The sequence below is a fragment of the Manis javanica genome, chromosome 3, assembly GCF_040802235.1.
Source record: "Manis javanica isolate MJ-LG chromosome 3, MJ_LKY, whole genome shotgun sequence".
In the NCBI taxonomy this organism is placed as follows: domain Eukaryota; kingdom Metazoa; phylum Chordata; class Mammalia; order Pholidota; family Manidae; genus Manis; species Manis javanica.
In genome coordinates, this window is record NC_133158.1 from 98,233,926 (window position 1) to 98,256,552 (window position 22,627).

Consider the following 22,627-nt stretch of genomic DNA (forward strand, 5'->3'; position numbering starts at 1 on the left):
AGAATGGCATGATATATTCAATGCAATGAAACAGAAGGGCCTTGAACCAAGAATACTGTATCCAGCATGATTATCATTGAAATATGAAAGAGGGATTAAACAATTTCCAGACAAGCAAAAGTTGAGGGAATTTGCCTCCCACAAACCACATCTACAGGGTATTTTAGAGGGACTGCTCCAGATGGAGCACTCCTAAAACTAAATAGATGTCACCAGAGAAAATAAAATCACAGCAAAGAAAGCAGACCAACCAAATACTAACTAAAGTCAAAAAATATAATCAACTACCCACAAAAGCAGTTGAAGGAAGCACAAAAGAGCACAGAATAAAACAACCAACATATAAAGAACGGAGGAGGAGGAATAAGAAGGGAGAAAAATAAAGAATGACCAGACAGTGTTTAAAAGAGCTCAATAAGGAGTTAAGTTAGACAGTAAGATACTAAAGAAGCTAACCTTGAACCTCTGGCAACCAGGAATCTAAAGCCTGCAATGGCAATAAGTAAATATCTTTCAATAATCACCCTAAATGTAAATGGACTGAATGCACCAATCAAAAGACACAGAATAATAGAATGGATAAAAAAGCAAGACCCATTTCTATGCTGCTTACAAGAGACTCACCTCAAACCCAAAGACTATAGGAACAAAGAAAGACTGAAGGAACAAAACAGCAGCAGAATCATAGAACTTAAGAATGGACTAACAGTTACCAAAGGGAAAGGGACTGGGGAGAAAGGGAGGGAAGGGAGGGATAAGGGTGGGAGAAAAGAAAGGGGAAATTACAATTAGCATGTATAATGTGTGGGGGTGCATGGGGAGAGCTGTGCAACACAGAGAAGACAAGCAGTGATTCTACATCTTACTGTGCTGATGGACAGTACTGTAATGGGGTTTGTGGGGGGGGGGATTTGGTGAAGGGGGGACCCTAGTAAACATAATATTCTTCATGTAATTGTAGATTAATGATACCAAAATAAATGAATTAATTAATTTAAAAAAAAAGATAACTGAAATGGGAATTTAGTTCTCTTACCTTTCTGGATACGTAAGTGATTTTAACATGAGACACCGGATGCGGTATTTGCATGTGGAACATTGCTGATTTGAGCTCTGAAAATATGCCAAAGCAATGCTTGAAATATTTACATCATTTAAAAATTGGGCAAGAATCTTGACTTCTTGAAATTTATAAAATGCTTTGTTCTTCCTAAACAGAAAACTTGACATTACTCAGCATATTAGAGATTTAGAATATAATTTAACTCTAAAATCAATATAATCTTAACAATGCAGGATAGGGAGAACAATTTTATAGGGAAAAGGCCAAACAATAAGTATTTGTCAAAGTATTTATTAAAATAACCTAAACAGTAATTTAGAACAAACAGAAAAATAATATATGCATCCTCATACACAAGTATTTTGGAAATACTTTTTAGGAAAAAAGTGGGGCACTTTTCTGACTAGGTATGTAGATTTTACATTTCTTGAAGATGAAAGAAGCAATCTTATATTTCTTTTAGACCCATGAATAACTATCACAGTTCTTTAGAAGAGACTGGGTACTCAAATAATAATCCTTTATCATTCTGTGCCATTTTTTAAAATATTTGTGAACTAAAGGAGTAATTACAAAAGCCTAAGGATCAACATAAAAAATAAAGTTAGTATTTAATAAGTAGAATTTCCTAGGCATTTACAAGGTCCTCAGAACTGTGATAAAGCTTGACATATTTGATCTCATTGAACTATCTGAACAACTCCTTTTATTATGTACCATTAGTGGTGCCATTTCACAGATAAAAAAAAACCCTCAGTATCAGAGCAAACAAGTGCCTTTCCTAAGCTAGTGAAAAAGACTGAATGCAAACACAGGCAGGTTAATACTCTTCAACCACTCCACTCAATTCCTCATCCCTATGTGCCAGAAATGTGGTGGCTGGCAGTCATTTAGGTCAACATGGGTCTGCTTGACCCCCAAAGGGAACACTAAGGAGAAAGAAAAAGAGAAGAAGGGGGAAGATGATAAGGAAGAGGAGGAATGAAAGGGACGGAAGGAGAGAAGAGAGGAGAGGAGAAAGAGGAGAGAAAGGAAGGAAATTTTTCAGAAGATCCATTGAAATAATTTCCCCCTCCAATTTGTTCCTTATTTAGGCAAAGGTGACAATCATACCTAGAACAGCTGAAGAGCAACCAGTGGGCATCCAGCACTTGTGCCACCTTATATTTGTCCCTTTCTCAACCCTGGTTTTGATTCTTCAGGGCAGCTGGGCCAAAAAAGACTTGTCATCACCCCCCTCAAAGCCCATCTCTGCTCCCTGCTGGCAGTGTGCTACCTCCTCTTTCACAGAATAAAATGTCATTGATCATATCCCCAGTTTCTGTCCAAAAGCTAGATTTCTCAGAGATACCATAAAGTCAGTATCCATATGGGAATTTTGTCTTCCCACATGAATTTCCATCTGCTCCAATAGTTTCAAATGCCAACTGCTTGCTGGTAACCACCAAATATGTGCCTCTAGCAAGCCCTGTCTACTGAGATTCATACATACATATCTACTATTATTCACCATGTCTACTTGGATATTTTAAGAATGATTATAGCTCACTAGGTTCAAATCTATTTGGCATCTTCCTCAGCACCCACCTCACAAAAAAAAAAATACTAAAATTTACTAATTTCCTTATCATTTAAAATGGTACTACCACCTATTACTCAAGCCAGTCAACTAGGATTCACCTAGCATCCTTTCAACCCCTACAACTAATCTATCATAAATTCCTACTGACTTTACCTATGAAATATCCTAAACTGCTTAGAATCTACCTTCATTTTTCTGACTCCACTGCATTCTATCTCAGAACACCATTGGTTCTTGCAAGAATCCACTTTTCCCTTTCAAACCTACAATGGTCAATTTTTTTTTCAAAAATAAAAATCCAATCCTGGCTCCAACCAGACTTCCCCAACTAAAACAATTCAGTGGTTTTCACTTTCCCAGTGAATAAAATATAAACCCTGGAACATGTCCTACAAGTTCTAGTTGCTACAAAAACTAGGTGCTCTCTACCTCTTTTCTCTGTCTCTTGCTTTCCATGCCTCTATTCTCAGACATTATGAACTCCCTTCAGCTCCTGAAATGGACTATGCCCCCTCCTGCTTCAGGACCTTCGCATTTGTTCATCCATCTGCCTGGAAAGCAGCCAAACAGACAAAGGGCCCACTCATCACTTAGGTCTTGACTAATATGAAATGTCCTCGGAGAAACTTTTGGTGACCCTACAAACTGACTCACATTCCTATTTTATATTTCCATACAACTATAATTTGCTTAAGACATTTTTCACATTTTACTAACATATTTTTATAATTATTTGGTTACTTTTATATCCTTTTAGGCTGTGAGTTTAATGAGGGTAGGACCATATATGTTTTTCTTTTCACAGCACCCATAGCACTTAGCACAATGCCTAGATCAATGTACATTCTCATTAAAAATTATTTGAATAGCGGAATGATGAATGATAAAAATGATAAAAAGTAAAAAATATTAAAATGCCATTATTTTATGTATATTTTGTATTAGTAAAGTACATCTGCTATACCAAACTGAAATTATGTAAAGAGAAATTTAATTTGTCCAAAATTTTATCTCTAATTTCTAGTATAGGCTTAGCCTATAGATGCTCTCAAGAAATTTTATCAAATGATTAAATTGGCTCTTTGACATGTATCTCCTATCTCAGTGAATGGCACAGTAATTTAAATACTCCTCAAGTTTAAAACTTGAAGTTTCTCTAGATTTTTTTTTCCTTCACTTTCACATATTGAACTAGTCATAAAAACACATCTATTCTACATTCTAAAAACCAACTTTCAGTGACTTGGTCCAGGCTACCATCATCTTTGATATAAATTCTTACAATAGCCACCTCTCTGGACTTATTCCACTCTAATCTCCCCACTACTCATCCAACTGGGGAATCATTCTAGTCCAAATATCCAATATTGATACTTCATTTAAAATCTTATATTGATGTATTAATATATTTGGCATCATATTATAATGTGTAAGTGATTTTTAGTGACACAGAAAACAATCATCACTGTAGCATTTGGTATAAACATGATGCAGAACATATTTGCAATGAGCCTAATTTTTCTAAATAAAAAATAATGTGTGTGTGCCAGGGGGAATCTACAGGAAGAAGAAAGAAGAGTAAAAGGAGTACCAGTGGAGGAGAAGGAATAGTTATAAACCAAATGGTAAATGTGAATATCCCTGAATGATATAATACAGATGATTCTCATTTTCTACAATATGACACATTTCCTACAGCAAACAAATATTCTTATTTTAATTTTGAAAAGGGAAGTAAAAAATCATTTGAAATTCTCTGACATCCCTTGCTTCTAAGACAATTTACATCCAAAAGCATGATTAAATTTCTTAGCAAAGAATTATTAGTAGAAAAACTATAAGCCATTGGCCAGACTAGATTTACCAGGTATATGTGTTCTATATTTTATATGCTTTTATGAAAAATGTACTAATTTAAGGGTTTGAATAAAATGCATCAATATCTGTCAATATTCTACATAGACCATTATGTTTGTAAAGGAAATCAAGACATAAATTCTTTGCCTTCTGAACAAGTTTGAAATACCTGTTCTAGGATTGCAGTCTGTGTGCTGTTACTGAACTCAGGTAGTTTCCTACATGCATGCCTTTGAAAGCACCCTCTCTCTATCCCTGACTGCGGTACCTCCCCTGCAACAGCAAATGCTTCCTTCCTTCCTCTGTACTCCAATAGCATGTAAATATTCTGGTACTTATACAACTTATTACCCAGAGCTGCAATTATGTATTAGTCTCCCCTAGTAATCTCTGATATCTTTGAGAATGATAACGTTGATATTTAAGTTTGAATCCCCATTATTTGGTGAAATTCCTGAATAAGTTTGGTTGGTACTGAAGAATACTTGTTAAATAAGTAAATTCAAAAGCTAATGAAGTATGTCTGAGAATAATGGATCATATATATGTGTGTATGCATATATGCATATACACACCATTTTAAGTAATTTAAAGTAATAAGCTATTATGGAATAATATTATTTATTATAACACATTCAATAAGTGCTAAAATTAGGTGGAAAGAACTTAAAAAGTTTCTCTTAATAAAAGATGGTTTTTGTTGTAAGTGAAGAATTTGGATTGAAATCTAAGAAACAAGCAAGGCTAATTGGTGCTCATGTATTACAAGGTCTGTCTGATGATTAAATTATCAGCAAGGCCTTTATTGATTTCAAGAAAATTAAATCTATAGGATTAATATTAAAAATGGTTATCTCACAATTTTCAAAATTTTGCCTGACTTGTAACCCAGAATATCATTTCTAAGGTTATAATAATGTTATTCTATGATGAAATAGTCTTTCCATTACTTTAATACAAAGATTCTCAATATTTTACTATTGGACTCTTTCATAATTTTTTCTTTGTGGATTTGAAGGTTTTAAAATTTAATTTACAAAGCAAATTTCATGTATTATAGGCTATTGCTACATTTTATATTTTCATGTTATTTTAGATCTTATATTGTTTTATTAGGGTTCATAATACTGTAAAATGAAATACATCACCACCATTGTTTCTGATACTAATGTGCAAATAAATAACCATGCAGAGATTTTCCCTGGTTCACTATTGATAGTTGAATAAGTTTGGATGTCATGACGTACTTGTCTGAAGTCCACTGTACATTAGATTTAGTTAATTCAAATATGATAACTACATAAACAGTGATAAAAGCAAATGTTGGAAATACCAGTGTGCCTTCCGAAATTCTAATGATATCATAAGTAACTAGTCTAAAACCAAATTATTGTTAAGTTCAAGCACAATAAAATGAAATTTATTTTGTATTTCATCATTGGAGATTGTACCTGTGAGACTTTTGAAGAGTTACATTATTTAATGAATTTCTAGGAGTTTAGCTCATCAGGTTGGAGTGCAATTGTAATAGTAGCATACACTTTTACATCACTCTTTTGTTTAAGGGAAAATGGATTTCTCAGTTTGATAATTTATTAAACATACAAACATACATTCTAGATAACTTTAAAAATATGAATACATACATAAAAAGTTAAATGAAAATTTAACAAAAAACAAACCCTCTCCTATTATTTAGGGCATTGTGGCTGGGAATGGTTCTCTGAAATACTGAAATTGGGCCACTCTATTGACAGAAGTCACTAGATATTTATTCACACCACTATGAATACAAAACTGCCTAAAAACTAGAGGGAATTAGAAGGCAAGGTGGTTTGAGAGGAAGAACACTGGAGTGAGAGCTAAAATAGAAAAAATAAGTCCCTTCTTTTCTAACTCTCATAGTTTCTAGATGTATAACACAAATAAGATATTTAGTCTTCTTCATATTCAGTATCTTCCTTCATAGAATCAATGAATTAAAATATAACACCTGAGATCCTTTTAATATCTAACACTTTATTATTCATTCGATAGAAAATTTATACTATTTGGATTATCTTCCAAACAAACTGAAGAAAACAAACATTTACTTTACAAAGGACAAAAAAAACTACTATAGTATACTTACTCATAGAGCCTTGGCAACTCAGTCATTCCAAGCTGATTCAATAATTTAAATGTAATATAGCCATTCTCCATAGTTTTATTCAGAGCAATTATACTAAGAACAAAATAATAGGCTACAAAACAAAAACATAAAATGCAATTCACATTATTTTAACTTTGTGTTGATATGTATGCAGATACGAATGTACATATACATGTATGTAATCTAGGTAAACATTACCTACGTAAATAACATTAAGATGCAGCTATTTGGTACATGAGTAATACATGTTACTTCTTGTCAATTTTGAACTAGTCTTAAAAATGAGGAATGTAAAAGTCTGCCAGATAGTAATGGGTATGGTGAAGAGTTAGCCAAATAATTGGTGAATACTTACTGACCTACAAACCAAAATTTTCAAATTTAAGTCAATTAAAGAATTTTTCTTTTTCAACTTCACATATAAGTATGATAAAGTTCCTTAATATCTGATTAGTATACTAGATAAATTTGTTTGACTAATATAATTCTCAATTCCACTGGTTGTTTAGGAATGACTATAAAATTAAACAATCCTATACAGAGTGAACTCATAGTAGTTCTCATTCAAAATATCCCTACTAAAAATTGAGTATATTTAAGAGGCAAGGATGCTGAACTTACACCTATACTCAATATTGTCTGAGCTATACAGAAAGTTCTGACTCTGAGTTTTCCCAAGTACTATGCAGAACATGGAATGCATAAAATATTCCTGTGAGAAATACATGTATTAAAATTACACATGCTAACTGTTAAATGTTGCTACTAAACAGCCTAGAGTAATTTCTTGCCTTATGCTTGATGCTTAGTACCTCAAATGAGAAATACATTTATTAAAATTATACATGCTGTTAAATGTTGCTACTAAAAAGCCACAAGTAATTTCTTGCCTTACGCTTGATGCTTAGTACCTCAAATAAGGTAATGGATTTCCAGTGTGCCTCATCAATTTCTAATATAAAAGATATAAAGGAATGCTTCTTACTTTGAAGTGACTGACCAGCTTTAGACAAAATTTTTTGGTCTACCTCACCCAAAAAAGTGGGCGTTCAGACTTGCCCAGTTGATGTCTGGTAGGATGACCTATTGAAATGTTAGCGAATAAGCCCACCTCCTGCTACAAGTACAAAGAAATTCTGAGCACACAATCCATAAATTAAATACACAACCAAGGTCAGATGAAGGAAGGGGAAATATCAGGAGACAGAAATGAAGAGAAATTAAAGACAAGCCTTAAGATTGAAGCCCTGCTGTCCCAACGGGACTTGCGAACTGGATGTAGCATGGAGACAGGGGCTAGAGTGTCAACTTTCATGCTGGAACAGGAGATATGATGCTAAATGATGAGTCTGAAATGAAAATCTCTGCAGAGTCAGAGACCTTAATTCTCTTTGTCATTGAAAGAAGAACTTAGAAAATTCCTCTTACCTATTTGTATATGGGTCTTAGGTGAAAAAATAAATTCCTTAGACTAATAGATCTCCAGATAACATGGGATATAAATTTGTACTCATCACTTGGTAAAGGAACACCCCTACAATTCACATTAAAAAACGCTCCAAGAATAAGCTCTGGAAAATAAAGTCTAACTGGCTCTGAAGGGAGAATTTTGAAAAACAGCTGATTGCTAAATTTTCTATATTAAAAAAAAAAAGACATGAGTCTTTATTTTGAAATAGCACAAATATTGTTGCTTAATTTTCAATAGACTTTAACTAATCACTGAGCCTAGAAAATGATAATAATAAATCATGCATAAATAAACACATAGCTAGGTTAATTAATTAATTAATTCAACCATAAGAAAACTACAGATAATCTGCAGGGAACAATTATACTGGCAATAATAAAACAATTAACTTATCTGAAAAAAAGAGAATTAATATTTTCAAAGTTCTGAGCAAAAATAACTGGCAATGTAGAATTCTATCCTGAACTAAAGGTATATTCCAGAGTAAGGAAGAGACAAGGACATTTTCAAGGAAACAAACAAACTGAGAGAAACTACCGGAGAAATGGCACTAAGGTTATATTTCAGCAAGATAGAAGTTAAACCCATATGGAAGAAGTGGGGGGAGGAGAGGATATGATAAGATGTAGAAAACTGAAAATGGTAAATATAAGTGAGCACTTGATATAATGATAATATTCATAATAAATGTTTATTGTTAAATAAATGAAATAAAATACTACAGAACATAATATTGAAGATATAAAGAAGACACAAGATTCAAAGGGTCTATGAGGCAAACTTGACAGAATCTTATAGAACAGTCTGTAAGGCAACATACAATTTTATGTATAAAACAAAAAAAGAAACAAGTCATTAGGAAAATATAAAAATCATGAACAAATCACAGCCTCAGAATACATAAAGCCAAAACTTAAATAATGTGACTGCTTGCTAAAATTAAAGATTTGAATAGGACTCAAATTCTAACATAATAGACAAAATGTCCAGGATGTGACTGAAAATTACCCATTTACTAAGGACAAAGAAAATCACAACTTTGGTGGAAAAAAGACAATCAGCTAATGCCAACACTGAGATGAATCAGTTGCTAGAATTTTCTGACACAGATTTTAAAGGAGCCATCATCAAAATGCTTCAAAGTCAGAGTTCCTTGAAAAAAATAAACAAACAGAAAAATCAGCAAAGAAATAGGAGCCATAAAAGAAAACAAAGTAGAAATTACATACATGAAAAATAACAGATACAAAACTCACTGGAAATGTTCAATAGTACAATGGAGATGATAAAGGATAGAAATCTGTAATTGAGGACAGGTCAATCTGCTATGCAATCTGAACAACAGATAGAAAGCAGATTGAGGAAAAAAAATGAACAGAGCCTCAGGGACCTGTGGGACTAGAACAAATGTGATATCTGTGTTATCAGAAAGGCAAGAGAACAAAAAGAATGGGGATGAAAGAATATTTAAAGAATTGATAACTTTCTAAATTTGGTGAAGGAAACACACAGATTCAAGAAGATGAGTGAACCTCACCAGGCTAAACCTAAAGAAATTCTCACTAAGACATACCATAATTAAACTTCAGAAAATTGAAAACAAAGAACAAATATTGAAAGCAGAGAAAGAAAATAATGCATTACCTACTGAAGAACACCAATTTGAGTCACAATGGATTTCTCATCTGATACCACAGAGGCCAAAAGAAGTGACACATTTTTCAAGTGCTAAAAGAAAGAACGGTGCTAAGTCTTATATCCAGCAAAACTATCTTTTGAGAATAAAGAAAAAATGAAGACATTCCCAAACAAAGAAAAACTTAAAACATTGCTCATTAGCAGACCCATTCTTAAATATTTTAAGATGAAATTTCTTCAGAAGAAAGGAATTGCTGATATAAATAATCCTGAAGCACCAGAAAGAAAGAAGGGACAATGGGAAGGGAAGAAATATGGAGACATACATTAATTACCCTTTTCCTTATGAGTTTTATAAATCATATTTGATGATTTAAATACAAATTTTCATACAATCTAGCATTCAAAACAATATTTGAAAGTGGAGAATGTAAAGGGACCTAAATGCAAGTGAAGTTCCCACATTTCACTTGAAATTATAGAATGTTGATACCAATGACTGTGAAAAACCACATATAAATACAATTGTGGTAGAACTCCTCAAATATGCCCATGTCCTACTCACTGAAATCAGTCAATATGTTACCTTAAATGGCAAAGGATAATTAAGATCTCAAATGGAATTAAGGTTGTCAATAAGCTGCCCTTACAGATTATCCTAAATTATCTGGTGGGCCTACTGTAATCACAAGGATTGGATTATACTCACAAAGGCTTTCAAAATGGAAGAGGAAGACAGAAGTGAATCAGTAAGAGACGTGATGTAGATGAAGGCCTGAAGTGATGTAATGTAACAACTCAACCCACCATTGTGGAAGAATGCCCAGGAATAAAGCCTCTAGAAAGTTTAAAAAGTCAAGAAAGCAAATTTTCCCCCAGAGCCTCCAGAAAGGAATGCAGTTCTGCTGACACCATGACTTTTGCACAATGACACTGTGTCAGAACTTCTGTGTTGTTTTAAGCCACTGAGTTCATTTATTATGATAGTAACAAAATGAATACAGATTTTGGTCTGAAGAATGGTATGCTGCTACAACAAAGACCTAAAAATAAGGATGTGGATTTGCAATTGATAATAAGCAGAAGCTGGAAGAATTTTGAGGAGTATGATAGAAACACTTAGGTTACTCTGAACATACTGTTAGTAGAAATGTAGATGTTAACACCTCTCAGGTTAAACTTTAGTGGAATTGTGTTCTGAAATTGTGTGGAAAGCAGAAATTGTAAATGAAGAAATTGCACATTCATATGAGGAAATTTCCATACAAATTTGAAAGTGTGGCCTTAATTCTTACTGGTGTTTATAGTGAAATATGAAAGGAAAGATATAAACTAAAAGAAAAAAAAAACAGTTTTAAACAAAAACCAACTATGACCTGCTGATTTGAAATATCCTTATTCCATTAAGTCTGCAAGATACTACAACTAAGATACTTGCCATCAGGAAATCATGCTTTAGTGAAAAAGCCAAGAGTGTGGCTGGATAAAATTTTGCTTTAGAAAGATAAAAAATTCAGAATATTCAGTAACACAAAAGGCTCTTTGAAAAGATTGTGTCTCAGATTCCCTCAGGTATCTCAGCAGAAGCCAAAAATTGAGGTAGGATTATCTAGGAAAGATATTTGGAAGAGTCTCTTGTCTAAAAGAATGAGTCTCTGTAACATATAGATGTCACATATATGTCAATATATGTAGATCTCCAATCTACAGGATTTTTGAGAATACTGTAGTGTCATAAACACAGCCATACTGAACTGAAAGTAAGAGACCAAACATGAAAGGATGTTGAGGGATTCCCAAAATGCTACATGCAAGAAACAGGTTGATAAAACTATTCAGATGAAAGTGTATGCAATTTTCATACAAGAAAAGAAAAGAGAAAGGAAAAAAAAGAAGGAAGGAAGAAGGATAATTTTGAAAGCCTAGAACATAGAGCTGTGCCCCATGGGACATAACCTGGGGGAATAAACAGGGGTTTATTTCCAGGCCTTGGAACCAGACAATATTTGTTCCACTAGGCTGTACAATTTCTTGAGACCATTGACTGCATTTTCTTTTCATTTTCTCCTTTTTGAACAGGAATGTTCCTAACTGGCAGCCCATGCCTGTCTCACTATTACATTTTGGGAACAGGTAATTTGATTCTTGAGATTCACAGGCTCACAGAGACAATTTTGCCCAAGGACAAATTCTATCTAGAGCCTCACCCAAATCTTATTTGAATTTGGACAACATCTCGATTAAGAATTTAGAAAATCACAAGTTTAGAATTTATTATAAATTTAGAAAATATTTAATTTCAAAAAGAAATACACACAACTGAATGAAAATGAAAGTATAACATATCATAATGTGAGATACAGCTATAGCAGTGCTGAGAGAAAAATTCATAGCATTAGAAGTGAAGAAATATCTCAGACCAACAATGTCAACCTAAGTTCTACCTCAAGAAAATAGAAAAAGAAGAACAAAATAAATTCCAAGAAAGGAAGAGGAAGGATATAATAAGCAGAGAAGAAATCAATGAAATTTAATACAGGAAAACAATAGAAAATCAACTAAATAAAAAGCTTGTATTTGGGGGAAAAGTAATAGAACTGATAGACTTCTAGCAACAGAGAGAAGACACAAATCACCACTATCAGCGCTGAATTAGAAGACATTACTACAGATGCTATAGTCATTCAAAAGATAATAAACAGTGCAAACAACCTTATGCTCATAAACTCACCAACTTAGAAGAAATGGACCACTTCCTTGAAAACCACAAACTATAAAAATCCATCCAATATATAACTGATTATATGAGTAGTGCTATAACCATAAGAAATAAAATTTATAATTTAAAAGTTCTTAAAAAGGAAATTTTCAGGTCCATATGATTGCACTGGAAAATTCTACCAGACATTTAAAGAATTCACATCAATTTTGCCCCATATATTACAGAAAATTATAGATTAAAGGACAATTACCAACTCACTTTATGTTGTGTTAACGCTTGCATGAAGACAACATTACTCTTTTGCTAAACCCAGACAACACAAAAAAGAAAACCACAGATACACATCCCTCATGAGCTTAGACACAAAGTCCTCAACAAAATATTAACACACCAAAAACAACAATATATCTAAAAAATGCACTGTGACCAAGTGGGATTTATTAAGGAATGCAAGTCTGGCTTACATGCTAGAATCAAGTAATGTAATCCAACATTTTGACAAATTAAAGAAGAAAAGTCATGATTACATCAATGACACAAAAGAATTTGAGAAAATCCAATGCATACTCATCAGTAAAACTCCTAAGAAAATAAAGGAATTGCTTCAATATTTTAAAGATTACCTATATAAAAAACAATCTATAGGTAACATCATATTTAGTGGTGTAATTAATGGAAAACTGAATACTTTCCCTCTAATATTGGGAATGAAGCAAGATGTCTGCTATCACTATTCTCATTCAACATAGTACTGGAAGTTAACAGCCACTAAAATAAATCAAGAATAAGAAATAGATATATAGATTAAGAAGGAAAAAATTAAAGTTTTCTGTTTGTAGGTGACATGATTGTTACCTAGAAAATTTTCATCCTAAAAATTCCAAGGAATCAGTTCTAAAAAATCCAAGAAATAATAATTGAATTCAGCAAGGTCCCAGTAAACAAGTTCAATATAAAACATTCAATCCCATTTCTATATACTAACAATGAAAATGAGGTATCAAAATTTTAAAATATCATTTACCAAAACTCAAAAAAAGAAATACTTGTGTATATATGCAACATAAGATACACAGGATTTGTGCAACAAAAATTATTAATACTGATGGAAGAAATCAAATAATCAAAGTAAATGTAGATGTACAATATGTTCATGATCAGAAAATTTGACATGGTAAAGATGTCAGTTCTCTGCAAACAAACCTATAGGTTTGCAATTCCTATTAAAATCCAAGCCAAGTTGTTGTAGATATAGCTAACCTTTTTTTAAATTTATATTGAAAGGAAAATACCCTAGAATAATCATGACAAAGAAGAATAAAGAAAAACTAATCACTCTACCTGATATTAAGGCTTACTAGTAATTAATATGTGGTAATGGAAAACGGATCAACACATTAGTCAAAGAAACAGAACAGAGAACAGAACACAGGTCCAGTACAAATAAACCTAAACAAATATGGTTACCTGATTCCTGATAAAGATGCAAAAGCATTTTAATTAAGCAAGGATAGCCCTTTCAACAAATTGTGCTGGAGCAAATGGGCATCCAGAGGCAAACAAATGAACCTCATCCTAACTCCACACATTAAACAAAAATGAAATCAAAATGGATTACAGACTTAAATGTAACACATCAAACTATAAAAGTTTTTGAAAAAATTGTAGGAAAAAATCTTCAGGCCCTAGAACTCAGCAAACAATTCTTAGACACCAAAAGAATGTTCCATGAAAGGAAAAAATGATAAATTAGACATCAGTAAAAGTAAACACTTTTGCCTTGTGAAAGCCTTTGTGAAGAAGATGAAAAGACATTATAGTTATACTGGAAAAAAATATTTGCAAACCAAATACCTAAAAAGGACTACTACCAAAAATATATAAAGAACCCTCAAACCTCAACAGTCTAAAAAGAAAAAAACAATCCAATTGGAACATGGACAAAAGACACAAACTTGTATTTCACCAGAGGATATTCAGAAAAGATATTTAATATTATAAGACATGAGAGCAACAAAAAGTTAAAACTGCAATAAGGCATCACTTCACACCTATTAGAATGGATAACATTTTTAAATAATCCCAACTAAATACTAGTAAGAAATCAGAGAAACTGGATCACTCACAGTTTGTGGAGGGAATGGTATAATCACTCTGAAAAACACTGTCAATTTCTTGTAAGACTAAATGTGTAATTAGCTTCTGGTACAACAATTGCATTTCTGAGCTTTTATAATGGAGAAATGAAAAAGTCACACAAAAAGTTGAATACAAATATTCAGCAACTTTATTCAAAATAGCCAAAAAACTTCCCTGATGTCCTTCAACAGATGAATGACTAAACACACCGCATATACGCAGCATGGAATACTACTCATGGAATTCATTCATAGGAATGAACTATTGATACATGCTACAAAATGGATGAACCTCCAGAGAATTATGCTGAGTGAAGAAAAGGCCAATTAAAAGATCATATGCCGAATAATTCCCTTTATATAACATTTTCAAAATAAAATTTTAAGAATGTATTAATGGATGCTAGGGATTAAAAATGCAAGATGGGAGGGTGGTAAATGCAGTTATAAAAGTGCATCCGTGGGGTCCCTGTGGGGATAGAACTGTTCAGTATCTTTGCTTTGGTGAAAGATACAGAGTCATATAAAGATGATTAAACTGTACACAGCTAAATACAGACACACACACAAATGTACAGGGAAATATGAGTAAGATGGATGGATTGACCATTGTCAATACCCTGGTGGTAATATATTATTCTATACTTTTGCAAAAATCTGCCATTGAAGATAATTAGATAAAACATATATAGTATCTTTCTGTATTATTTCTTATATCTGCATGAGAATCTAAATTAAACTCAATAAAAATTTTAATTTAAAATATGCACAAGCCAATTCTGAATAAGACATCAATGATGTTTAAAGAATTATAATATCTTAAAATTGATAGCAACTGTGACTGCAAATCATTAACAATAACAGACCAAAAACATTTTTAAATATGAGAATTTATTTTAAATATTTATCCTCCAGTAAACAGGGCCAATGGCAATGACTGGAAACTTCTCTCACAAGATTCTTCATATAATAGATTTATTCTTATATATAAACCACTTCTAGATTTTCATCTCTAAATAAAATAATTTTGCTTTTTCTAATAGCTCCTCATAAATCTAATTTTAATACATTTCTAAGAGATCCTCTCTTGTTCTTCAACTTTTCTTCTCTTGTCTGACTCTAAACATATTGGGAATGTTATTATTTACTTGCACTTTCTTGTTTCAGTTACCAAAGGTTGGTAATAGTGTCTATAGACGTCAAAATCTGGTATGTCATTCAGACATACCTCCAAAAGTGGGAAGGATAACCATGCAAATTGGAGGGAGAGAAACAAAGAAACTTGATGGTTTTTTGGGGGAGAACTATTACCCAAAGCATATGTTCATTTTATCTAAATAATCAAGTTCTTATATGAATTTGTACAACTGGCTCTAACAAATTTTAAAGTTCCTTTGCAATGCATGATGGAATTTGAGTGAATGAAAGAACATTTTGGACAAAATATAAATTAGTATGTAAAACTAATCATTTGTTCATTTGTTAAAAATGTTAACTTACTACAGAATGGATTTGTACCAGTAGTATCCAAAAACACAGTGGTCCTAAGAGATTTTCTTTCTATTCTTTCTTTTAAAACATCTCTCCATAGCTCAGCTTGATAACCTGAGATTTGAGAAATAGAACATTAGAAATTAGATGTCCATCAAATAGGATACAAAAACTGCAAATCACTAAAGGAACTAAAGGATCAATGTATTATAATTATTATAATAATTTAAAGATTTTTATAACTTAAAAAACAATTTTCAAACAATTTCACATTCTATTTGTTTTAATTACAATTATAATTCTCAAATTAAACATTCACAAATAAATTCATTCCCTGGAAATCTTATCAGAGCTTACCCTTATGGCTACAATCTATTTATAGTTTTTACTATTATTTCATATATTCAAAATTATACTTGTAACTCTTAGTGAATTCAGCAAAATAAAGTGATTAGATAAAACTTCAATACAAAATTTAGCTCCATGAATACAGCCTTTAATTCTCCCATATACACATTCACATATATAGTAAGATAGCATCCATATACACTATGTAATGTATATATAATACATATTTTTCAGGTACATTATTTGTACATATATAATACCTATTACACAAACACATGTACACACACAGATATATATTTGAGATGCTTCCTACTTCATATATTATTCTATTCATACACCTCCAAATTTGAGATCTGAATGTGGCAGAAAGAATACTGAAATTGAAAATTCAGAGGTTTAACTCTAGTGCTCACTTGTGCCCTTAAGAAATCCATATTTTCATGTTGGGTCACAATTTTCTCATTTATATGAAAAAACAAAGGGACAAAAAAAGCAATTCCTGACATGAGGTCTGAAGAAAATTAATTCCACAAGATGTCTGGTGGACAGAAAGTAAGTCTGGCAAAGCTGGCATATTGCCTGCCTCTCCTAGCAATTCTCTCTGTACTCTTTGTACATCAGTATAAACCTCCTGCTGAAGAAAACTGCAGGAGGCTTTTAATTCAATGTTTGCAATGGCTTCATATTTCATTGAGCCCCTTGGCTTTGGAAACATTTCTGGCAGATGCTGTCAAGAAACTGATCAGATGTTTACGTGCTCGAGACATACTTAGGATCTGATATTCTCTTTGTAGAACCCTGAACAAACAGCCTCTGAAATTCTTTCCCACTCTAATAGTCTATGCTTATGTGGATTCTTTTTTCTCTATAATTTACCACAAGCAGGCTTTAGTTGTCAAAAGTTGCAATATGTAACTGCTCTTGACAAGCTTTATTGATACAAAAGGTGTGAACCATGTATGATTCATGTCTACTAAAATGATAAAGCAAATGAAAAGCTAACCATGGTTCACACCTCTTCACCTGCTTCTAAGGCTTTCCATTTAAAAAACCTTCAGTGTCATTAAGAATGCACAAGTTTTTCTTGAGTGAAAATACAGGTAGAAGCTTGTGGAGGGCCGGATGTGATGTCACCCCAGAAGTGACATCACCAGACCAGTTACAGGAAGTGGTATCACTGGAAGTGGAAGTAACAATATCGTGTGTGAGATCAGTCTGGAAGTGACATCTTTATGAGCTTGTGTATATAAGTAGTGCTCAGAAAATAAACTGAGTCACTTGTCTGCCATCAGCAGGCAGTGAACCTCCTGATCCCAGCTTTGGTTTCCATGTCTTTCTTGTATCTTTCTCTGTGTTTTCTTTAAGTTCCTCATCCACTCCTCTCAGGATCAGCTGGTTTGTAGAGCTGGTCTCTGCAGGTGGCACCTGAACAGGGACCTGAGTACGGAGTAAAGGGGACCTGAGAAGGGTCAGGTCTCGCATAGATGGCCAGCAATTTCAGTGAGGAGCCTCCCGTAGGAGAACAGTCGTACATCTATAAGGTAAGGGGATGGTATGGGAGCATTAGAATCAGGAGTAAAACCTGGGATAGCAAGGGTCAAAGACTGTCAGGTTGACCGTAAAAATCTTAAAGCTATAAATATGGGACATTTTGGATCAAAAGACCAGGCACTCTTTGTACATATGCTTAAAACTACATTTCATGCATGCAGCAGTAATGTGCACAGCCAGCAGTTAAAATCTGTTCTTGCTTTAGAGCGGACTTGGCAAGAAGTATGGCTGCAGCTTAAACCGTGCTTCACTCTCCACGAGCCTTGGGACTTTCCAACAGCAACATATGCTTTGTGGAATTTAGTGAAAGAGAGTTTAGACCCCTCCCCAAAAACCTACTGTTTGCCAGATAAACCTCTCAAAGGGAACATTGTGGCTAAACAACTGAAAACAGACGGTGGCTGGCTATGAAGCGTTTGTAAAATCCATGGCCTCAGGGAGTGATGAATCTTTGCCTCCTGAATATTAGCAGAAACTAACCCAGGAGAAACAACAATACTTCCAGAAAGAATCTCGGTCATCAGTGGGGGGGGAGGATAATGATGACACACCTATGGACTCGAAGTCAGAGCTACCTGACCTTGGAAAGCCTAAAATAACCTCTCCTTATGTCCCACTCCCTCCTTTTGCAAGTCTACCTCATTCTAGTAATTTGCAACCTGGGCAATTAATTTAGTGTGCAGGCCCAGCTGTAAACTACACAGTAGAAGGTAGGATGGATTCCATCTTTTACCTACTCTTTAACAAACAGACAACAGATCAGCCCATAATTAAATAATCATTTTGCAATGGATATTAGTAACTAAAAAATCTTTGTATTAGTTTCTGTCTGTGTATATATTCTTTTATGTTGACTGTAGTCATTACGTCTCAATCTGTACGTTTGTATGTCTAAATGTGTAAATGAAAAATATTTTTCTACCTCTGGATAGTATTAATAAAAATTAATTTACAGACAAGTGCTTATAAAAATTGGACATTCTAAAACTTCCAGAAATTCTAATATAAAAGTTATTAAGCATTAATGCTAATTTAAGTTTAACTGAAATGGGCATTTCCTTATAGTTATCAGCTGCCTGAGTTTATTTAAAGTCATTTCAGTTGATGTTGTCTGTTAAATATTTCAAGAAGATGCTTAAAGAGAAGCTTGACTTTGTCTAATGTTTGGTTAAAGTTTTATGAGTAATCTAGCATGGTTGCTAAGAATGAATAAATGAGTGTAGCAAATGAACATCTTAAGAATAACAGTGTGTTAATGTATAATAGTGTGTACATCTGCAAACAGCCTGAGAATTTTTGTGGTAACTTAAATTCTTAAAGTTTTGCTAAGTTATATGAACGTTTTGTGTTCAGTGAGAAATTGTGTGGTAAGGCACATTTACAGAAATGATAAAACATGTTCATAAATGTATCAGTCTGAGGAATGCTGGTATAACAGTTTACAATGGCCTATTTCAGTGTTCACCAAAGGTTAAGGTATGTAATAGTTTTAAGTTCTACTAAAACTACTTAATATAATAAGAAAAAATTTATGTATACTAAAGAATGTGTGTTTTAATAAGAGAAGGTATAAGGAATGGAAATGCATTGTATTGAAAGTAAAAGAAGGTAACTTTGTTCTTAAAGTACAGCTGTTTATTGAGTGCTTAAGAAAATGAAATCTTAATATTAAAAGGACTGTAAGCTAAATGTTGTTAACAACTGTTTAACCTTTTGTATTTGCCTTTAAACCTTTTTATTGTCATTCTGGTTAAATAATAAGTATTATTTAATAATAACCTATAATTCTATTTAGGCAAGTGCCTTAAAACTTTCTTTTGACAACTTCCCAACACCAAATTCAAAAAGGTGCTTTTGCCTCTAGTTAACTCTGATATGTTCCAGGGGGCCCCTGGAACATGTCAGAGGAATTTTTTCTCCTCATTGGGGAAAATATTTAGCTAATTCAGTTTATTTATCTGATAAATAATTACTTCTTTAACTACCTGGAAAGCACTGTCAAATGAATAATGCTAACTTCATTGAATGTTTTATGTTATAGAAATATCCATATATCCTTATATCAACTGTCTTATAAGCTCTCATCAAATCTTTAACCATTGTCATTTGTTAACTCTTTTGTCATTTTTAGTTTATTACTCCTAAACTCAAAATCCAACATCACAACAAACGCAGAGAGCCCATTCTCCCAAGTGGGGACAGCTCAAGAGGCTGACTCAGGAGGGAAGGAGATGGTCAGACAACAGAATCTGACTCTAATGCCTAATCAGCTGTTCCTGGTGATGTTAGCCATCGTCACCATCCAGTTAGCTGGCAAGCCCTCAAGAAAAGAAGCTACGCAGACCAATTGAACCTACACCAACTACAACTTCAATTTAAAAATGAGAGGGAAAAGTTTTCAACCCCCTGAAATTTTCTAATCTTTCACTCTTTTTTTTCTATCTGCTGGTGCTATAACTTTCTCCTTCCTTCTCAAACCAAACTTTTTCTAGAACCTCCTTACCCTGTTGTTTCTGAAAGAATATCTTACATTATAAAAAAAAGCCTGAGTTCCCCAAAATATATTACTTGAGTTAGGGCCCTGCTGGCTGGCAAGGGAACCCTAAAGCAGGTGTTGGGCGTGGAGGCCATGGAGGCATAAACTACCAAGGAGACAAAAAACCAACCCTCTGGAAGGATGCTGCCACTTTTTCTCACTCTCATACCTCACATTGCCCTGATTGGCCCTGGAGGATGACTGGTTAGGCAGAGACAGGTAAGATTCCTCAAGGGAGGAACAACCTAAGACAGGCACAGTTGCAGAGGGGCCGTCAGGAGAGAACTTGGAGGCCAACAGAGTTGAAGCACAGATCCTCACCCCTACTAACTTGCAGAGGCCTGAACCTTCACCATCTCTGAGAGAGATCTCCTCCTCCTATGGCTGCTTTGCTGCCCACGCTCAGCTCAGATGGAGAGCCAGGCTGTGGTCATAATTTTCTCTCACACTATGGGAAATTACAGAAATCTTTCACTATGGGAACTTAAGGGAGTGGCTACCTTTTCTAATTATCCTATAGAGAATTAAGGGATGGACTATGTTTAATATATTACAGGAAATTAAGGAAAGGGGTGTGTTAAGAAACTTTCTACTTTCTATAATCTCTATTATATCTATCATCTACATTTTTTAATAAAGTAAGAAGGGGGAGATGTGGAGGGCCAGATGTGATGTCACCCCAGAAGTGACATCACCAGACCTGGTTACAGGAAGTGATTATCACCAGAAGTGAGATCATCGGAAGTGGAAGTAACATACCGGGTATGAGATCAGTCCAGAAGTCATAAGCTTGTGTATATAAGTAGTGCTCAGAACATAAACTGCATCACTTGTCCACCATCAGAAAGCAGTGAACCTCCTGATCCCAGTTTTGGTTTCCGTGTCTTTCTTATACCTTTCTCTGTGTTTTCTTTAAGCTCCTCATCCCCTCCTCTCAAGTTCAGCTGGTTTGTGGAGCTAGTCTCCGCAGAAGATAAATAGTGAGATCTTTTTGTGTATCAAGAATAAGGATCATCATGAGACCACCAAACATGCCTACTACATTGAGCATAGAAAAATAGCCAAATTCCTCACTAAATACCTAAAAAAAATTTAGTAGGAAATGAACTATTTTCTCTGGTTATCCCACAAATAATCTTTCCATAAAATGTTAACATATTCAGAAGTACATATGAAAGCTTCCAGGAAAAAATAGTAACACAATTGTTATTCATTTTCCGCACAGAATTACAGTAATTACAACAATCTCTCTTACCTAGCCGAGGACAAGATATTTTCTTAAAGTCGTCACAATCCACATATGAACCAATTTTATAATCTTTGTATGAAGAACAAGGAAATGAAATAAAATTGCAGTTTCCAAAGCTGCCATGAACAAGTAAACTGCTCTCTGGTGGTCGCATTTAATAAATTCAATTCCTTAAGTGTTAAAATGAAGCAAAAGAACTGTAGATGTATTAACCCAAGTTCAAGTAAATTAGAGAAAACTAAAGATTCAGTTCTCAACATTGTGCACTTAGTAACATTAAAGTGTTGACTACAACGCAGTTTTATCTCAAGCAGCTGAAAAAACTGTACCATTCAAAACTTAAATTTAGTATGCCTTTTACATAAGATTTGTAAGAAAATTTCCTAAATAATTAATACAGCAAAATAATTTCAGCAATTTAACAAACTCTACACAGTGCTACCAATTTAATAATTAATAACCCATCTCTCCTTTCTTCTCAGTGTCAGAAATGACTATGAAACCAGGTGACATTAAAACTTTATCACAACCCTCATATATGTATTCAGTAGGGGTCAAAGTTGTATCAGTTATTCAGAGGATTGACTGGAGGTCATATGCATGTTGGTAACAGTTATTTTTATTGTTAGAATTAAAGCTATGTGCTGGGTGATAAACATGAAGAAGCTGCTATTTCATGACATCTGTTCATGATGTTCTATATTCTAAATAGCACATTAATTCCCTCAGTTGAGTCAGTAATAAACTCTGGCAGAGTGGAACAAACTGCTTTCTGAGTAGACTTTTGTCTACTATTAGAAGGTCTTTTGCTGTCTTTTAAGCTTATTAT

At 33.6% G+C, this 22,627-nt stretch overlaps 1 protein-coding gene across 1 annotated transcript in view; it reads right to left on the minus strand.

Moving 5' to 3' along the window:
• Positions 1-1,032: 1,032 nt before the first annotated feature.
• Positions 1,033-22,627, minus strand: part of LIPI (lipase I) — a 35,277-nt gene continuing 13,682 nt past the window's right edge. The window contains 5 exon segments of the mRNA XM_073230469.1: positions 1,033-1,210; positions 6,634-6,745; positions 16,124-16,228; positions 21,805-21,906; positions 21,909-21,968. Coding sequence (XP_073086570.1) covers positions 1,033-1,210; positions 6,634-6,745; positions 16,124-16,228; positions 21,805-21,906; positions 21,909-21,968 — 557 coding nt within the window.